This window comes from Protopterus annectens, chromosome 12.part0 (assembly GCF_019279795.1).
Source record: "Protopterus annectens isolate FY-2018-M chromosome 12.part0, PAN1.0, whole genome shotgun sequence".
Taxonomy (NCBI): domain Eukaryota; kingdom Metazoa; phylum Chordata; order Ceratodontiformes; family Protopteridae; genus Protopterus; species Protopterus annectens.
Window position 1 is genome coordinate 939,909,620 of NC_056746.1, and position 18,687 is coordinate 939,928,306.

At 39.8% G+C, this 18,687-nt stretch overlaps 1 protein-coding gene across 1 annotated transcript in view; it reads left to right on the forward strand.

Annotated features, from left to right (window-relative positions):
• The first annotated feature begins 4,434 nt into the window (after window positions 1-4,434).
• The window catches only part of LOC122816231 (piezo-type mechanosensitive ion channel component 2-like), a 1,381,906-nt gene continuing 1,367,653 nt past the window's right edge, over window positions 4,435-18,687 (forward strand). Inside the window, exons 1-2 of the mRNA XM_044088974.1 lie at window positions 4,435-4,532; window positions 14,434-14,476. Coding sequence (XP_043944909.1) covers window positions 4,508-4,532; window positions 14,434-14,476 — 68 coding nt within the window. The 5' untranslated portion in view covers window positions 4,435-4,507. The remainder of the gene's footprint in view (window positions 4,533-14,433; window positions 14,477-18,687) is intronic.

The following is an 18,687-nucleotide window of genomic DNA, read 5'->3' on the forward strand; positions in this document are numbered from 1 at the left end:
TAAGTCATATCTATCTATAGCCATGATTTGACTGAATCTTTCTGCTCTTTGAGTGTTAGAAAATGATTATATGCCCCTAAAATTTTATTATTATAATGGGATACACCTGTTTGGATCATATATAAAATATTTAGTTTCTGCTTTAAATTTTTTAAACACATAAAAATACTCAGTCACTCCCATCAAGACTTACTGTATATGGATTAAGCATTTTCATCCAGCTTTAAAAAGGACTTCATCATAATAATAGCAAATATAAAAATCATGTGATTAATATCAATCAATTACATTCAAACATTTAAATAGAGTATTTAACTTAAATGCTTTATAAAGATACAAATTAATTTAAACCAGAGGGTTTGTCCACCTCTATAGTAAGTTACTTAGGCAACTTTTTTAAAGGAGTTAATTACCTCAGCCTCCCCCTCTATAATTATGTGAAATCTTCATAATACAAAAACAAGATTTTGTTAAAATTAGAGCACATTCCCTCACATTTATCTAGAGTATTATTAGGATCCACATTCCTATTAGCATAATCATGCTAGTATATGCACATTTTTAAATCTTTTTCAGTCTTACCAACATAAAACACAGGACAAGAAAGACATGTGGCCACACAGATCACCCCTGATGTGTTACAATTGTAATGAACTAAACAAGTGTAAACCTTACTGTTCAGGGCATTATAACTGTAATACAGAAGGGTGGCCTGTGTGACCACATATCTTTCTTGTTCAGCATTTTATGCTGGTAAGACTGAAAAAGATTCAAAATGCGTATATACCAATATAATTATGCTAGCAAGAATTCAGATCCTAGTAATACTCTAGCCTGGAAAAAAACTGAAGGAATGTGGTCTAATTTATAAAAAGCATTGTTTCTTTAGTAGGGAAAATATTTCAGAAGATACTAGAAGGTTAGATTAGGCTAACTATGAGCCACAAGGAAAACAAAAAGTCAACCACACAGTTCCAATCCAAGACAAAGCACACCCAGTCACGACAGAAATGCATCAACAGAGTTTTGATCCACAGATACGTTGAACACAGTAAAACAACATAAAGGATTGAGCACTTTCATCATAGACTTCATCAGAATCAATGCTGAACCTTTACACCATCTTTAAATGGCTTTCCTCAAAAGTAATGTGACCATAAAAACCAATAACATACTTATATCCATTAAAAAAATATATAAAAATACATGTTACCTTAAACAAAATAATTCAGTAAAAAACTTTGTAAAACATAGGACTCCAACACTTAGACATTTAACCCTAAACCACATAAGACCTAAGCCTCAAAATGCTTCCTATAGATAGATTTTCATTTAAACTGGGGGGAACCATGCCATTTAATCTTAATTGCCATCTCTTCTTCTTTTCCTCTATCATGTCCTCCCATGTCCCACCCATTAAATCTTTAAGTATGTGTTCTAGTATAAAAAAAACAAAAAAAAAATAATGACCTGGTTGTTCTCTTACATGCCTTGCAAGTTGTTGTTGTTGTGTCTTTCGGCTTTTCCCGGTTAGGGGTCGCCACAGCGGAACTCCGGTCCTCTAATGATTGGTAGTTGATTTTTACGTGCTGAGTTATCAGCCCTGATGCACAACCTTTAACAAAGGTACGCCCATTCATGCATGTCTCCACGCAGAAGACGCTCAAGCTGAGAATCGAACCGGACAGCGTCTTACTGTGAGGCGACAATGCTACCGCAGCACCACCACCGCGGGTTCTTACAAGTGCATTTCCTAAGTGTCCCTTCTTAATATCAGTAACATGTTCATAGATACGCTCCTTGAATTTTCTCTGAGTTTTGCCCACATAAAAATGTGGACATTTTTGACGTAAGGCAACATAAACTACTCCAAGGGTGTTACAATTACAAAAAGATTTAGATTTTATAAATCTGTTGTTCACAACAACATGGTTCGCCTCCAAAATTTCTTTGCATTGTTTCCAAGAACCACATTTAAAAGTCCCTGATCTTTTGTTACTGTAGAAATGCCCAAAATGGCCAGTCTATCTCCTTTACAAAGAACTGCTTTGGTAACTTAATTTAGGGGTGGCCAAACCCCCTGATTTAAATGAGTATGTATCTTTAAAAAGTGTTTTAAAACAAGGACATTGTGTAATTGTTTGAGTTTCATTGGTTGACTTTTTCCATGTAATTTGTATATTTGCAATTTAAAGTACTGTTTTTTTTCTGGTGAAATGTTTTTAAAAGTTTGTTTCCTCCCACATTCCAAAGACATGCTACAAGTGGATTGGACATTCTAAATTGGCCCTAGGTGTGTGCGTGTGCGCATGTGTGTGCCTTCTGTAAAGGTTGGGTGCCAAGATGGCAACTCGACACCATAAAAACTCCACTGCTAATCGTTCTGTGGACCAGTGATACCTAACGGGAGCAGTTGAAAGACGAAGAAGGAAGCATGCACTTAATCTATATACAAGAAACACTGGTGGATGTAACCAAGAATTTTAATTTGTTTTTGTCTATATATGGAGTCTCATTCTCATTTGGGTTTGCTTTTCTTTTTGGTTATTAAATGTTTAAACATATATGGTTTGCAGATATACTGAGAAACATATTTGGATGGTCGATGCTCCTTTGTGGGTAAAACTATGTTGTAGACTAAAAGTCAGTGAGGGTGTAATTGCTAAATAAGCATCAGTTTGCACCAGGTAGGCAGCCAAGATGAACAATTGCATAGATGCCATGATAGTTATGTCAATATCATTGTCATCATCACCCCCCCCTTTTTTTTTCACATTTTCTACATGGGGTTGGGGTATTGTGTTAACTGTTGCCATCTCTCTTGATTCAATGCCACACTTCTGCCTTCTTCAACACTCATGCCTAATTATCGCAGATCTTCTTTCACACAATCCATCCACTTCTTTGGTAGACATCCTTGTTTCCTCTTACCTGCTTCCTGTCTGCTCCAAATCTTCTTCATGAAATTGTCTTCTGCTTTTCTGCAGGTGTCCAAACCACCATAATCTGTTCTCTTTGATCTTTTCTGCCATTGGAGCTATTTTGGCTTCTGCTCTTATGTCCTCATTTCTTTGTCTGTCCCGCAGAGTGCATCCCACCACCCTTCTCAGGCACTCCATTTCCATCACCTCTAGCTTCTTCAACTGTACTGCTTTTACTACCCAGGTTTCTGTACCATACAGTAGTACTGGTCGCACCACTGTCTTGTACACATTACGTTTCAGCTTCTTTGGCATTCTTCTGTCATAGACTACACCTGACACTCTATGCCAGTTGGCTGCAACCCCTCTGATTCTAGCTTTGACCTCTTCATTCAGATTTACCTTTTCCTCAACCACCCCTCCCAGATATTTGAAGCAGTTTACCTGTTCCAGTATCTTCCCTCCTATCTCAGTTCTTAGCTTCTTCTGATCTCCCCAGTTTGCTGCCATTACCACTGTCTTATATGTGCTTAGTTTCATCCCATGTGCCTTCAGTTTTGTATTCCATTGCTCTATACTTTGCTGGAGTTCTTGCTCAGTCTGTCTGTAATGCCACATCATCTGTATAACATACAGCAATTTTGTTGATCTGTCCCCTCCAACCTGTTTGCTAACGTAGTCCATCACCAGTATGAACAGCATTGGGCTCAGAACTGAACCCTGGTGTACACCCTCTCCCACTCTGAACCCTTCTGTGAGGCCGAACACTGCTTATTCTGGAGTCTTTTTGTCCTTGTGCATAGCCTGCACTAATACTACCAACAATTCAACCAGCCCTGGGATTCAATAATGCCTACACTAAGTGTACTCCAAGTGCACACAGTTCTGAGTGAACACACATAACTCACACCTTCTTCCTAATTTTAGTTTTCCTACTGATATTTTGCCAACTTTAAATATTGACAGGGATTCATAAAGGTTACCACAAAGTGTAGACTACATGAACACTTAGTGTACTCTTTCTGAGTGACTAGAAAGCACGAAAAATGTGATAAGAATGTTCTTGAATACATATTGTGTATACTTAGTGTAGACGTAATGTAGACTTTATTGAATTTGGCCCATCTTTTCAACTATCATATGCACTCCACCTCACTGTTTCCTCTTACAAATACGATAAATGTAGCATACAAGACTGCAAACTGCATGCTTGTTTATTCTCATCTTTGAGTGATCTCTTTGCATAACCAGCCAGTTAGTTGGTAGTCTGTCAAAAATAATATTATTCGTTATGTTGTTTAAAGTCTTTAAAGGATGATAAGCACAAATGTTTGTATTTAGCCACTTTGCTAACAACTTCTGATACAGCAATTTATGTCAGTACTTGTTTAAGGAAATGATTTTATGTAATGTTCAACAGCAGCAACAAAATTCAGCTATTTTATTAATATATGTGCAATATTCCATGAGAGCAATGCATAGCTTAATCCTGTCTATTTGTTTTTACAGGAAGCACACGTCGATTTCTGAGAGCAATATGCTATACCAGTTTTCTCTTTCTGCTTATTCAAGTGGCATTTCAGATCATGTTTCATTATGTCCCACCAGATGGTAAATTATAAAACACTATTAATTGCCTTATTTACATTTAAAAATATTTTTGTTTTATGTCAGACTGAACAGAGAGATGATTTGTTTAGTGTTTATTGTAGACCTAGTAGAGTGTTGTGGTTAATAATGGTGCCATCAATTTGCCAAGCTGGGTATGTGTCCTGCTTACATAATTTACAGAGATCATATGACCAGGCAGGAGTAAAGCTTCCCTTACTTAGTTCATTGGATAAACCTAATGACATATGGCACTGGCTATATTTTGCCTCAGCTAGACAAAAGTTGAAGTCTAATATGGCAAATCTGTGCTGCAGAGGGATAACAGTGCTAAAATATCGAACCTTGTGAGTGGTGATCGCCATACAGTGCAGAACGGGAACTTTGCCATTCTGTTTACTGTAGTTCGATCTTGGAGTTGGTATATTTAAATTGCAGGGGGTGTGGGGTTGTAGGGAGTATGGCCCTCTGCAAAAATGTGAAATAAGAAGTTTTCACGTTTTAGTTTTTTTTTTTTTTTTTTTTTTTTTACAGGTTCAATATTTCAGTACTTCAGTCTTCTGGTCTTCCACAATCAGAGGTTCGATGTTCTGAAATTTTGATCCTTCAAAGTGAATCCCCCTGCCATGGTAGTTCATCTATACCACACACTCACACCTAGGGTTAATTTAGTGTGTGCAATCCATATGTATGCTAAAATAAATCATTGTGTACTTTTTTCTGCTGCTCTATATAGAATGATTTTGAAAGACAATACCTTAATTGATACACACACAAACATGCATACACACACACACACACACACACACACACACACACACACACACACACACACACATAAACACACACACGCACACACACAAACAGCAGGTAAGTTTACAAACTGAAAGCACATGCTATGGTCTATTCAAATGTGCCCACCAAAATAAGGTAGCTTAGAACAGGTGCAGATGAAATGGTCAGAAAAGGATCTGGATATGCTTGAAAATCAGAAAACAGATGTGCCCTAACTGAACAAGCTTACACAGAATGACAAAGGTAATCAGATCTAGTAATAGCCATTGTCGAACCCAGTCTTTTGTCATCATTGTAATCAACTATAAGTTGAAATATGATGAGCAGTACATGCCCAGTGCAGCACATGCATTCATTTGTAAGATTCCAGTTGGAAACTGGATGAGATTAGTGGTTTTGTATTAGTCTTCTATTCAACAGGCCCGTCCTTCTTTAAACTATATACACAATGCATAAGCTACAAACATATGGTTCAGTCTACAGCAATCATTCACACTAGACTATTCAAGGACATCTCCCACATCCCAGTTAAGGAAGCTAAATTAATAAACAAAATTAAACAGAAAGTGAATAAATGAAACATTACATCTCAATCGGAAAAGAAGGCTAACAAAGACATATGTAAGGTACTGATTAAAATAAAACAGCACTAAATACTAACATAATCCAAAGGGGATAACTTTGTTACCCCTCATCTGAAATCTAAGAACCAAAGCCACTTGTGTTCTTCCTGGAACTGCCCTCAGAGAAGAGACAAAGGCCAAAGCCTGCCTAGCATTTTTGTGCTGCTTTTACAGACATGGTAGACTGCCAGCTGGAATCTATGAATCACAGAGCAGCAGGAAAAAACATGCACATGTTACCAAAGGTACAAATCATGTGCTATTTTACTATAGAAGGAAAGCAGTCAAGCACTAAAACCAGAAATGGATAGGCTTTGCTAAAATATGTATACATCTACTTGTCTATTAAGACATCTGGATAATGTCGGAAGATTTTGCACTACCTGCCTGGGGCTGGGCCTCCTCTCACCAGAGGTATGCTGTGATGGCAGTTTGACAAGGACTGACAAGTTGTCATAAAAAGTAAGGAAAGACTGAGTAAAAGATCTAAAACACAGATGATGGCCACCTGTGTAGATGACAGTTAAATTAGCTGGAACATGAACTTGCATTCATCAACAAAAAGGCAGTTCTAACGAACATCCATCATTAATGTATAGGCAAGCTGTCATATTTCTGTCACAGCACTGTAGGTTAGTCGATACTGCACAATTTATTTACCTCAGGTTCAATGATTCTGCATCATCTTTGCATTAATAATCTGACGTGGTAATTTTCAGTGGTTTATGAGTTTATGAGTAATAGGGCTATTTTATGGGAACTCATTACATCAGGAAAGTACATTCATCCTGATGGCTGCTATATGAATTTGTTTAGAAAAGTATTTTATTTAACTTGCTTCATCTATTTTATTACTAGAACAATGACTCGCCTTATAACGTACAGCCCAAACTACTATATGATCAAAAGTAAAATGTAGCATTTTGAATAGAAACAATTTCCAATCCACGCTAACACACACACATACACACTCTCACACACACACACACACACACACACACACACACACACACACACACACACACACACACACACACACACACCAGATCTTGTCACAGGAATTTGATTTATGAGAATTTTTATGGATGTTTTTGATGTGTTTTCTTGGGTTACTTTTATGTGTTTAAGTACGAAGACTGATTGTATTACTAAAAATTAAAATAAACCCACTCCCTAACCTTTCTTTGATGAGAGACATAGTCTGTCTTACCTCCACCTACATAGGCAGACTGGATCTTGATTTCAGATGTCATTTGAATGATGGCACATTCATGAGTACAGCATCTACTTTTGTCAGTAAAAATAAAATAATAAAAACAAGCCAAGCACCTGCTGTTTAAATGGAACCCACATGCTTCTGATCTTTCACCAGAGGTGATTGTGCTACTTGTTTTTTAAGAACCTGTGAATGTGCTACTTGTTGAACTACTGAGGCTGCTGTTGCTAATATGCTAATTGCTTTTGCACCCTTGGCCACAAAGTCTTCTTTGGCAGACTTCTTTAATCTTCAGAACAGTAATGTGAAAATTGGCCTTTATGACCATGCACCTAACCACAGTCTGAGCTGGACAATTCCCTCAACCTAAGGGCAGGGCATCCACTGTGACTGCCATTACACAGGTGGTGATTTGGAATGGCTTGCCCAGTGTTAAGTTTGAAGTGTGAAGCCACTAGTTCAAATGTAAGCAGCAAGCATTATAAATTCTGACATGAAAGTTAATATAACCCATGAACAAGGATCACTGAAGTCTGAAGAACTTACATAACATACTTTGCAAATGGAACCAAGTAGATTGTCACAGATGTCATTTCCAAGACCCGTAGGTCTAGGGAGGCTATTCTTGATTGAGACTAAAGGTATCTGTGAGATCATGTTCTGTACTGGAAGGATCCTGTTCAGATGAAGACAAGCCCTGAATGACAGAGTGTTTAGGCTAGAAGCTATGAAAGTCAGCACATGAATAAAGCTACAGCTGGGATTGGGAATTTGCAGGGTTCACTGTAATACCCAAAGATTGAAATAAGTTGCCAAAAACACTCCTGAGTAGATAACCTTATCCTTGAAGAAGTGGCCAGGAGCCAGTCTTCCAAGTAAGAAAACATATTCACTCCATGCTGCAGTCTGAACTGAGACCAGATGTCAGATACATGCGCTGATAATGACTGATTCCTAACCAGAATTGTAGAAATTTCTTTGCCAATCTTGATTCGGAGGTAGGCATATTGGAGTGCAAACAGTATATCCCATCTCTTTCTGGCAGAAGACTGAACTGCACCCTGACCAATTGAAAAGTTTAGAATGGGATGCATATGTTTATGACATTCAAATCTAATATGGACCTAAGATCCTTTGTGTCTTTTTTTTACCAAAATACCAAAATAAATAAATAAATACATAAATAAAGTAATGACCCCTGGTGGCGCAACCTTGACTACCCTTTTCTAGAGAGGTTTAAGACTTATTTTCTTACTACATTCTTTTGATGGGGTGAAATGTATGACAAGGGAAGAGAGTGGCGCTGGGGAGAGTTGTGGAAGGGAATTGTGTAGTACCTTCATATAACAATACATATCTGTCGGTCCTGTGTGATTATAAACAAGTCCTGCAAGTAGAAGGACAAATGATGCCCAACTGCCTCCAGATTGAGGCATTCAGGTAGGGTCTCAAATGCTCTGGTTTTCTCTGCCAGAGAGATAATTATGAAACTCCTGTTGTTGATTATCTCTCCATCTGGTCAGTGACAATTCTAAAAGTTAGTTCAGTACCATGGGTTTCTACTGGACCTCTGTTTTTTTTGCTGTTATTGACCGCACCTAAAAGAGAGCTGATGTAGCTCCATCTTGTTCATGACAAGTGCATTGTTGAGCCTGAAATTTCACATCAGCAGCTAGAAAGTTCTTTTGTTTCCTTTAAATGTTCTCTAAAAGTGTTTTAACATGTTCCACAAACAATGGACTGTCAAAGGGGTCATTTTCAAATGCTATATTGGTGGCATTGTTAAATTTGTCAATTGGAGCCAGGAGTTATAGTGTAAACCATTATCAGTGCCTGCTATCCTGGCCATACAGAGTTGTCAGCTAAGCATATTGCGAGATTAGAGCTAGAGGAAACTGTTGAAAACTAGGATTGCAGTCTGTGATTAACCTGTTGTCTGACAATGAATCCAGTGATTGAGGCATCTTGTCTGCTAGCTTCTGCTGGCATTATGACCCTCAAAGAGAAAACAGGGAATGTATAACTATACTTCAAATGTCTACCCATGGCCCTTGACTCTTTATATTGAGAATGCATTGCAGGATTCTGTGGTGTCAGAATCTATATAAAGAGATAGCGCTAGTACAGCGTAATAAGCTTTAGGAGTCCCTGTTCAGTACATCCAGTCCTTGGGAGGGTAGTGGATCCTAGCAGATTTCCTCAGGATAGGCACCACGACATCAGGGCATTCATGTGCGGTTTTCTTCACTACTCTAACCATTTTATGTATGTGTGTGACCATCCAAGAAGATGGCTGGGTGGTTTGGAAGGGTTTCTGCAGAGTCTTTTGTGAAGTGGATACTGAGGCAGTGGGTCATTCCCCATTTTGAGAACTTCCCAAACTGGGAGTTATCAAGTGGTGGGGAAATCTGTGCCATCATCATCATCAATATATTGTGTGGGAGGCTGTAAATGAACTCTGTTTGTTCTTGCATGTGTGCTTTGGTTTTGTAGTTGATAAGATGGACCACCTCATACTAAATCTAGTTGCACTCCTTATCTTAAGCTTCATATAACAATTGTACTTTGCACCTTAAGGGAACAAGTATTAGGTGTTTTGTATGTATTTATATATGTATCTATGTGAATATATATATATATATATATATATATATATATATATATATATATATATATATTTGTACAGTAATTGGGTGATAAATAATTCATTTTAAATGCTGTCTAGGAATAAAGCATGCTTAAGCAAAGGAGAGAGAGACTGAGACAATTACAAAGGCGAGAAATATGGGAAAAGTGAAAAGAAAAAAAGAGAAGTGGAGGGGGAGAGGGTAGGAGGTATGAGTGAAAGAGGAATTAGAGTGTGAAATTAGAATAAGGGGGAGAGTGAAGGGACAGAAAAGTAATAAATGGGGGAAGAGTGTAGGTAGCATATGGGAGAGGTGAGTAGAGGGAAGGGTGAGGGAGAGTGGTGGTAGAGTGTAGTTAGAAGAAGGCATTTTTTATTATAACGGTGCTTGTGTTATACTGGTGTAGAACAGGAACAAAACCATGTATTAGGCAGGAAGTCTTTTGAAGTGGTTTTGAATAACTGCCTGGAAGGAGTTGAGCTAATAGATATGGGTACAGAGTTTCATGATTTAGCGACAGAGAAGGAGTATACCATGTACCTGGCAGACTTGGGGAGTTTATGTACAGTAAGATGTTTTTGGTTGTTGGATCTTAGTGGTCGAATAGGCATAGCTGTGTGAATTTGTATTTAAGTTAAGTAAACGGTGCATGGGGCAGGGTAGTGATATTCCAGAAGTCATCGTTCTCTTTATATGCAATTGGAGGAGAAATATTCTGCAGTGGGGCAGATCAGGAAATGAGCCTTAATGTCATGGGACTCATCATGTGAAATATTTGATCATTTCTGGCTCCAACATCAGAGAAAGCCATCACTCTTCCACCCAGAAATATACTTTGGCAAACTGTGAACAGAATTAAAGCTATGAACATTAAGCAGAAACAGACCTGTTCCCTATCCATCAGTGGGCTGGACTACTCCAAGTGCCCCCTTAGGAATGATACCTTCCTATGTCTGTGAGTTATACCTTTCAGCCTCTTAGCTCAAGAACTCTGGGCAAAGCCAAACATAATTGGGGGACAAAGGCCCCAAATTAAGGACATGTTTTAAATATTGATCTAATAAACTTAGAAAGTTGCTAGACTAACAGTTTTTTTGTTATTATCATCATCATGCATTTTCTGAAGGATATGAAGTCTGAAACTCAAATGCCTATCATTATTTAGTGACTTCAGTGATCTGTGATTTGCTAGAAAATGAGAAATTATAAGAGGAACAGACTAAAAATATGAGACAAAAATCTGGACATTCTGCAAAAAATCTGGACAGTTGGGAGGTATGCTCTGAGTCATTGATAGTTCAAAGGGCATGTGAGAGTGGGTCTTTTCCACTGAACAGAACCTAATGGATTTGACTTTAGATAATATTGATTTATAGAAGGGACATTTCCCTTAAGTTGTGAATGTTGTTGGCTTATTACTATACACAGGTTCATGCAGGCATCTGGACACAATAAGTGTATACCAGTTATTTCTGGTTTAATATCTTGAAACAGCCGTTATGAATCTCCCCTTTCAGACATCCAGAATTTGACAGTTATTCCTACTTTTGTTATTTCTGATTTTGAGCTTGCTGCAACAAAAACACATCCATTTTAGAGTTTCATTTGCTTCTGGTGCAGGATGTTATTTTCACCTGTGCCAGAATATCTGCAAAATGGTTTAAACGTCAGGATTGGCCATTATGTATAAAATGACATAAAATTAAAGGCTTTGGAGAAAAAAATGATGGCTTTATTTTTCTTACCTACTGCAGAGATTTCTTCTGCTTATACTAAGCTTAAATAACATTTTCCTAAGAATTCTACCTGTTCATTTTTTTGCTTCAAGCAGTACTGAATATATTGTTACCCCATAGCAAATCAAATTTATCAAATGTGACCTATACATTACTAGGTTTCTACCTGTATTATCTTGTACTTTCTGCAATTTGCATTATTAGCAAATAAGTGACCTTCCCTCATACATAATTTAGTGGAGGGATGGCAAAGGTGTAAGCACTGTTTACTCACTTAGCAGTTGATCTGTTGGCTATAATGGTTGTTTTGTTAAGGTAACGTTGAGAAGAATTGGGACACATACACTTTGTTGTCTTTTCTTTGTTATGTTGCTTTAATTTGACATGTTTGATGTTCCTGTTTTGACGTGTTATCGAGTAACCTTTGCATCAGTGAATAAAGTACTGCTTGCTGATTCCATCTGAGCTGTGATCCGATTAGTTCTGAGTTCATTTACTTGTAGAATCAACATTTTTTTGATAGCTGGTGTACTGAGCTGCAGTAGTGATCATCATGCTTATACTTTCGTGTGTGTGTGTGTGTGTGTGTGTGTGTGTGTGTGTGTGTGTGTGTGTGTGTGTGTGTGCGCACGTGCGAGCGTGTATGTATGCGTATGTGTAAAGTTTACTTTGTCGATTGGGAGAAAAAAATGGTCTGTGTTGTGACGCCCTTGCACTGGCCCAGTAATCAAGGAGCCTCAATCCTCACCACTAGCACCAGTGAGGGGCGTGCATATTGGGAAGGATAACAGGTATACACACAAACACACACACACACACACACACACACACACACTAAAGTACAGTTTCCCTTAAGAGCACACAGAGATCACAGTCAGTCTGGGGCGGGTTTCTCCCTTTCACTCCAGATCCCCAATAAAACTCCCCACTGACACAGCTATAGGGTACAGATCTGAGGCTAGTGGTCAAGCCAAAACCTCCTGCACCCTCTCTGTCCAACCAGTGCTTCGTGTCCCTGCCCAAGTAGCTGACACACACACGCTTTGAGATATGAGTTATATACAAATGCACAGACACTCCTGAGGAAGGCTGGCACAGGTTCTCCAGCTATGCTCCCTTCTCTCCAGACTATAAGGTAGAAATCACTGCCACCAACCACTAATATCAGCTACTATAAGGCCCTTCCCAAAGGGTGACCAATTTCACTGTGTAATATTACTGTTATCTAAATAGTAAGTTTAACCCATGGCTAAGGCTATTCTGGAGTGGCTTAGTACAGTATCACTAAATACATGCAAGTACTCTAGAGCTTAAATTATCTCTGCACAAAACAACCACATTTGAAAGGTTAAAAAATATTTAATAATAAATAATAAAAACACAAGACAAATCTTATTATTTCAACATAATTACATTACAGAGTTCAGAAACCACAGGAAAATGCTTTAAAATAATACTGTAGAATAGTCTGACATAAATATAGAAAGCAGACTAATCTGGCTATTTCTGTATATCTCTAAGATAAATCACTGTTCTAAATACATATCTGCAGAGCAAGTGCTGGTGAGTGGATGTTCTTCAGACAAAATCCAAAATGCTCAAATCTTTCTCTCTGAGAAAGTCTTAAATTGATAAACACCCAGTACAGATGAGTAATTTCACATTACATAACTTTTATCACTTCTTTAGTTCCTAGGCTAACAGAAACTCAGAATTTACATTTATTAGTAAGCTGCACCTGGCCAGGTAGAACAAGCCTGTGATTACATTAATATTTACAATGACATAGAATCATCTACAAAATTCTGTCTAGCTAGGCTGGCTGCCTTTACGTGTGTGATCAAAAATCAGCTGATCGCACATAGCAGCTTTTTTTTTTCTGAGTGAGATTACAGTAGAGTGGGGATCAGGGAATTTACCTTTTTCCAAATGTAATTTGATTTCAGAGCTGGTATATATAATTAGCAGGATGACTGGAGGTTCAAAGATGCTTAGCCCCTGCCAAGAAAAAAAAATTAAGAATTTTTTTATTATTTTAATTTCAAGTGTTCATACTCGATCAGCTGATGATCACTAAGTTGAACAGTTGATTTAGTGACATATGTACACACACATGTATGTGTGTGTGTGTGTGTGTGTGTGTGTGTGTGTATATATATATATATATATATATATATATATATATATATATATATATATCAATCAAATACTCTCCCTCTCTTTCTCTATATATATATGTGTGTGTGTGTGTGTGTGTGTGTGTGTGTGTATGTATGTGTGTATATATATATATATATATATATATATATATATATATATATATACACCTGTTGAGACACCACAAATATCACAATTTAAATGTTACTTATTTATCTTATCTGTTTTCTGTCTGTTATTATTTTGTTATTTTGTAATGTGAAAATTGATTCAACACTTTGTAATTTCTCTTCTGTAAAATTTTTGTGAAATGGCTCCCTTAAACATGCCCAAATTGCTCAAGCATCAGTAGCACATAGAAATAAAAGACGAACAGCATAGTGCTATTTCCCATAAGAAATCATCATTTCCTGTGCAGTTTCTAAGTGTGGACTGGCAACAATTCAGTTATTTTGGGAGATTTTTCCCTTTTTCATGTTGGTGCAGCTCTGGAGTTGGTATGTTTAAGTTGTGCAGGAGGTTTGACCTCTCAAAAAATTATTTATTTTTTTTTTGTTGTTTTGAAATATCAACTTTCAGGAAGTCAGATTTTCATAATAGAACTTTGTGAAACATTCCTTATTTTTTCTAGTCTAAAAAAGTAACATGAGTTCTTTGAAGTGATGATAGAAAATGTATGTGTCTTTAATTAACATGTATCATCTGATTAAGATTCGTCATAATTCTAACTATATTCCTTTTGTTCCACAGACTACATATGGGAGGAAGTTATTTGGCACTTAGGATTCGTAAGGTTAGTTGCTTCTTAGATGTATCTGAAACCATGGGTATTAACAACATAAAGAATTGTGGCATGTTTTATGTTTTCCTTTATTTCACAAAGAGTAAGATAACTGCAGATGTTAAGTTGTCTATCTCGCCTTCATTCTTGCTGGTTGGGATCGGAGTCGATCCTCGGCTCCGACTCAGCCATCTTCAATAGCTCGAGAGCTGTTTACTGGCTCGAGGCTACCCCTTATCCCATGATGCCTAGCGATAGCTACCCAGATCTCGTTTGCCGCTTCAGCTGCGAGGTGTGTCGTTTTCTGGCTCAGGCTTGTAGTTTCAAATTTTCAAAATTTTTGTGTAGAAATATATCCTGATACTTCTTAAAACTATTAGATAATTACCTTTTCTTAGTTTTATTTACTAGTGTTTGTTGTTGAGTACCTTTTAGTCCCTTTTAGTAGAACTCGTTTAAGTTAGTGAGTTCTCCCCTCCCTCACTCCCTTCTCAAGGAAGCCGTTTAACTCAGAGGCTCTCCTTTCCTCTGTTTTTTGCTATTTAAAAAAAAGAAAAAAAGCAGTTTGTTTTGTATATTTTTACATAGTCTGTTGTACTTTGACTAGAGAAGAAATTTTTTTCTATCTGTGTTTCTCTTCTGGTTTTTTGTGGTTGATATGTCTAAAGAAGCTAAATATCTGGATTTAAAAAGTGTGACTCGTGCTGTCAGAAAATGTCTCTGACAGATGGGCACACTAGCTGCGTTTATTGTTTGGGCGCTGTTCACCTGCAGGGCTCTTTTTCTATCTGTCATGCTTTTAGTCCAAGAGTCCTGCAGGAACGGAAGAACAAATTGATCCTTAGGGGTCTATTAAAACCTCAGGATTCACCGGCAAAGTGTTCACAGCCAGTGAAATCCCAAAAATCCTCTAAACCATCGGCTCCACCTTCGGAGCAGACCCAGGTACAGGATTTACCGAGTATGTCGGTTCCAGCTGGCACCGATAAGACAACCCCTCCGTTGGCTCCATCGGATTTTTCGGAGCCATCTAGGAGCCATAAAAGGCTGAGGTCCCCCTCATTAGAGTCAGTTCATTCAGCTCCTGGCTCTCCATAATTGCAAAGTGAACATAGCCACCGTTCTTCACACTCCTCTCGATCCTCTAGGCTGTCAGATCATGATGTGGAAAGAGTAGTGAGTAGGTTGCTAAAATCACAGGCACTAGCTAAAATGTTGTCTAACCCTCTTCAACAGGTATTGGCTCCATCCACCTCCCTTTCTTTTCCTCCTCTGACTCCATTGAGCTCGGAGCCAGAGTTCGTTGGAGTTTGAGTAGTGGAATCGTCGGCTCCGATAACCATATCTCCTTCGGTTCCGACGTCGGCTCCGATTACCTGGATGGTACCTTCCATCGAGGGATCTGGATGCCGGGGCTCCCTCGTCAGCTCCGAGGGAGCAAGTGGCATCAGACCCTTGTCTGACCCCATTCTCCCTCTTGGAACATCAGTGCAGGTGAGCTCGGCTCCAACATCGGCCTCGGAGCCATCCCCCTCGGTGCAGAGAAAGATTCCTATTTCTTTGGAACTGGAGCTTTCTCTGCCTTGAGGCAGGGATGTCTTTGAGGTCATGTGGAGTGTGCTGTCCCCTGAGTCAGCTCCACTACCAGCCCCACCGGCTCCGTCCCCCGCAGTGCATGTGCCAACCTCTGCTCCTTCTCCAGACCCCAAGCGTAGGGAATCGATGCTCCAGGACACCCCATTGGGTGTTTCCTGAGGCCTCCCCTGATCACTCAGTGGAGCCCCCCTCAGAAGAAGAAATGCAAGAGGAAGCACATTGACTCCCCTGAGTCTGTCACTTCTGATACAGACTTAGATGAATCGGAAGGGTCCCCAAGATCCCCCTCTGAAGATGTTTCCTTCTCGGACATCCTGGAAATGCTTAGGCAGAGGGGGAACTGGAATCCCCTAGCCCCTACCAAGGATGAGTCTGTATTCCTGGATGCTTTCGGTTCCCGACCTTCCACCTCCTGGGTTTCTCCGCCTTTCGACCCACTTATGTCCGTAGTGGCTCGAAAGGCTTGGTCAGCTCTGGACACAGTGGAACCATCTCCGAGGAGACCTGGTAAATTTATTACAGCTCCCCACGATAAGCAATTCCTTTCTAAAGGTGTGCCCATTGATGCCATGGTGGTAGCAGCAGCCACCAAAAAAGAGTTAGCGGAGACCTCTTTATCTGTTCATCCCCCTAACAAGGAGTCTAGGATGATGGACAGGTACGGAAAGCGAATGTTTGCTTCACCGACTTTTTCCATGAGGTCACTGAACTATCTATGTCATTTTACTTGACTTCAAAGGGATCTCCTTAAAGAGCTTGGAGATACCCTTCGAGATCCTACAGCTGAGGGAGCACAAGCCAAAGTAGCTTCCCAGCAAGCGACGCGTAATTCTATAGTTAACTCCTCCATGAGGTTCATTTCCTATGCAGCCGATGGAGCAAGTAGAGCCGCAGGCATGGGTGTAGCCCTTAGGAGGCATGCGTGGATGTGGCTGTGTCACTTTGTGGAACCCTTTCGAGCTTCCTTCACCAATACCCCTTTGATGGCTCCTTTCTCTTTGGGCCACAGGTGAAAGACACGTTGACTAGGTGTGAGCAAGAAGGCAAGACTCTCTCTGCCGTGGGAGTCTGTTCTTCCACTCCCTCTAGACCTTACCCCAAGGGTCAGAAGAGTGGGAAGATGTGGTTCCGTAAATCTCAGGGAGCCTTGCCTGACACACATAGTGATTTTTCTTTCAGAGGCAGAGGGGGAAACAATAGCAATAGACACTGCCCTCGTGGCAGAGGGGGTCTGCAGAAACAAGGTAACAGAGAATCTTTCTCTGATAAGCCCTTCCAGCATCCCTGAAGGGTTGCCCGGCTGCTCACCTCTGGAGGCAGTTGGGAGAAGACTTTCACTGTACGCAAAATCCTGGCCAAAGTTAACAAAAGACAGATGGGTATGGTCCATTATATCCGGAGGTTACAAAATTCCCTTCCGTCAACCCCCCTTAAAGTCAAAGAAAATCCTTCCAGATGTTCCACCCAATCTGAAGGAGCAAGCAGTAATAGAAGTTTCAAAACTGCTAGAAAAAAAGAGCCATCCAGGAAGCCCCCGCAGACCAGCACGGATCCGGAACATACTCAAGGTTCTTTTTGGTACCAAAAAAGACAGGGGACTGGAGACCGATTCTGAATCTCAGCAGACTAAACAAATCTGTACAAAGAACAAAGTTTCGGATGGTCACGCTACAGTCCATTCTACCATTCCTGGGTCAGGACAATTGGATGTGCTCAATAGATTGTCAGTACGGTACTACCATATCAAGATGGACAGACGCTCCGGGAGATTTTTTTCGCTTTCGGGTGGGGGCCAGTCATTACCATTTCAGAGCTCTGCCCTTTGGTCTCACTACAGCCCCCAGGGTGTTCACCAAATGTATGGCAGTGGTCACAGCTCACCTGAGATGTCAAGGATTCCAGGTGTTTCCATATATAGACGACTGGGTCCTCACTGCTACCACCAGGCATCAACTCCTACAAGTGCGGGATTATACAATCACATCCTGCACCCAGCTAGATATTACAATAAATTTCGAAAAATCTGCCTTGTTGCCCTGTCAATCTATGACTTACATAGGAGCATACTTAAACACAAGGGATATGTTCGCAAGGTTACCACTAGAAAGAGTATCCACAATTCGTCAACAAGTGCAAATTCTAATGCAGAGCAAAAGGATCCAAGTCAGGTATGTACTTCAAACTCTGGGCTCCATGGCAGCTGTCATTCTTCTAATCCCACTAGCGCGCTTCCACATGAGAATTCTTCAGTGGCTTCTTTTCATGCTGTGGTCTTTCCAAGAGCTACCCATGTCTCACATGATCCTGATCACGGAGGCATGCAAAAGACACCTTTCTTGGTGGATGGTCTCCCCATTAGTTACTCAGGGCAGACCTTTCATACAACCCCCTCCGGTAGCCACAGTGACGACAGACGCCTCCCTGATAGGGTGGGGGGACATTATCTGGGCAGGACAGTCCAAGGTACTTGGCAACTTCACGAGTACCATTTGCACATAAATGTCCTAGAAATGAGAGCAGTGCTCCTAGCGTTGCAAGCTCTTCAAGACTCTCTTCCTTTCGGGACCATTGCAATTCAAACAGACAACATGTCAGTGATGTGGTACATCAACAAGCAGGGCGGAACC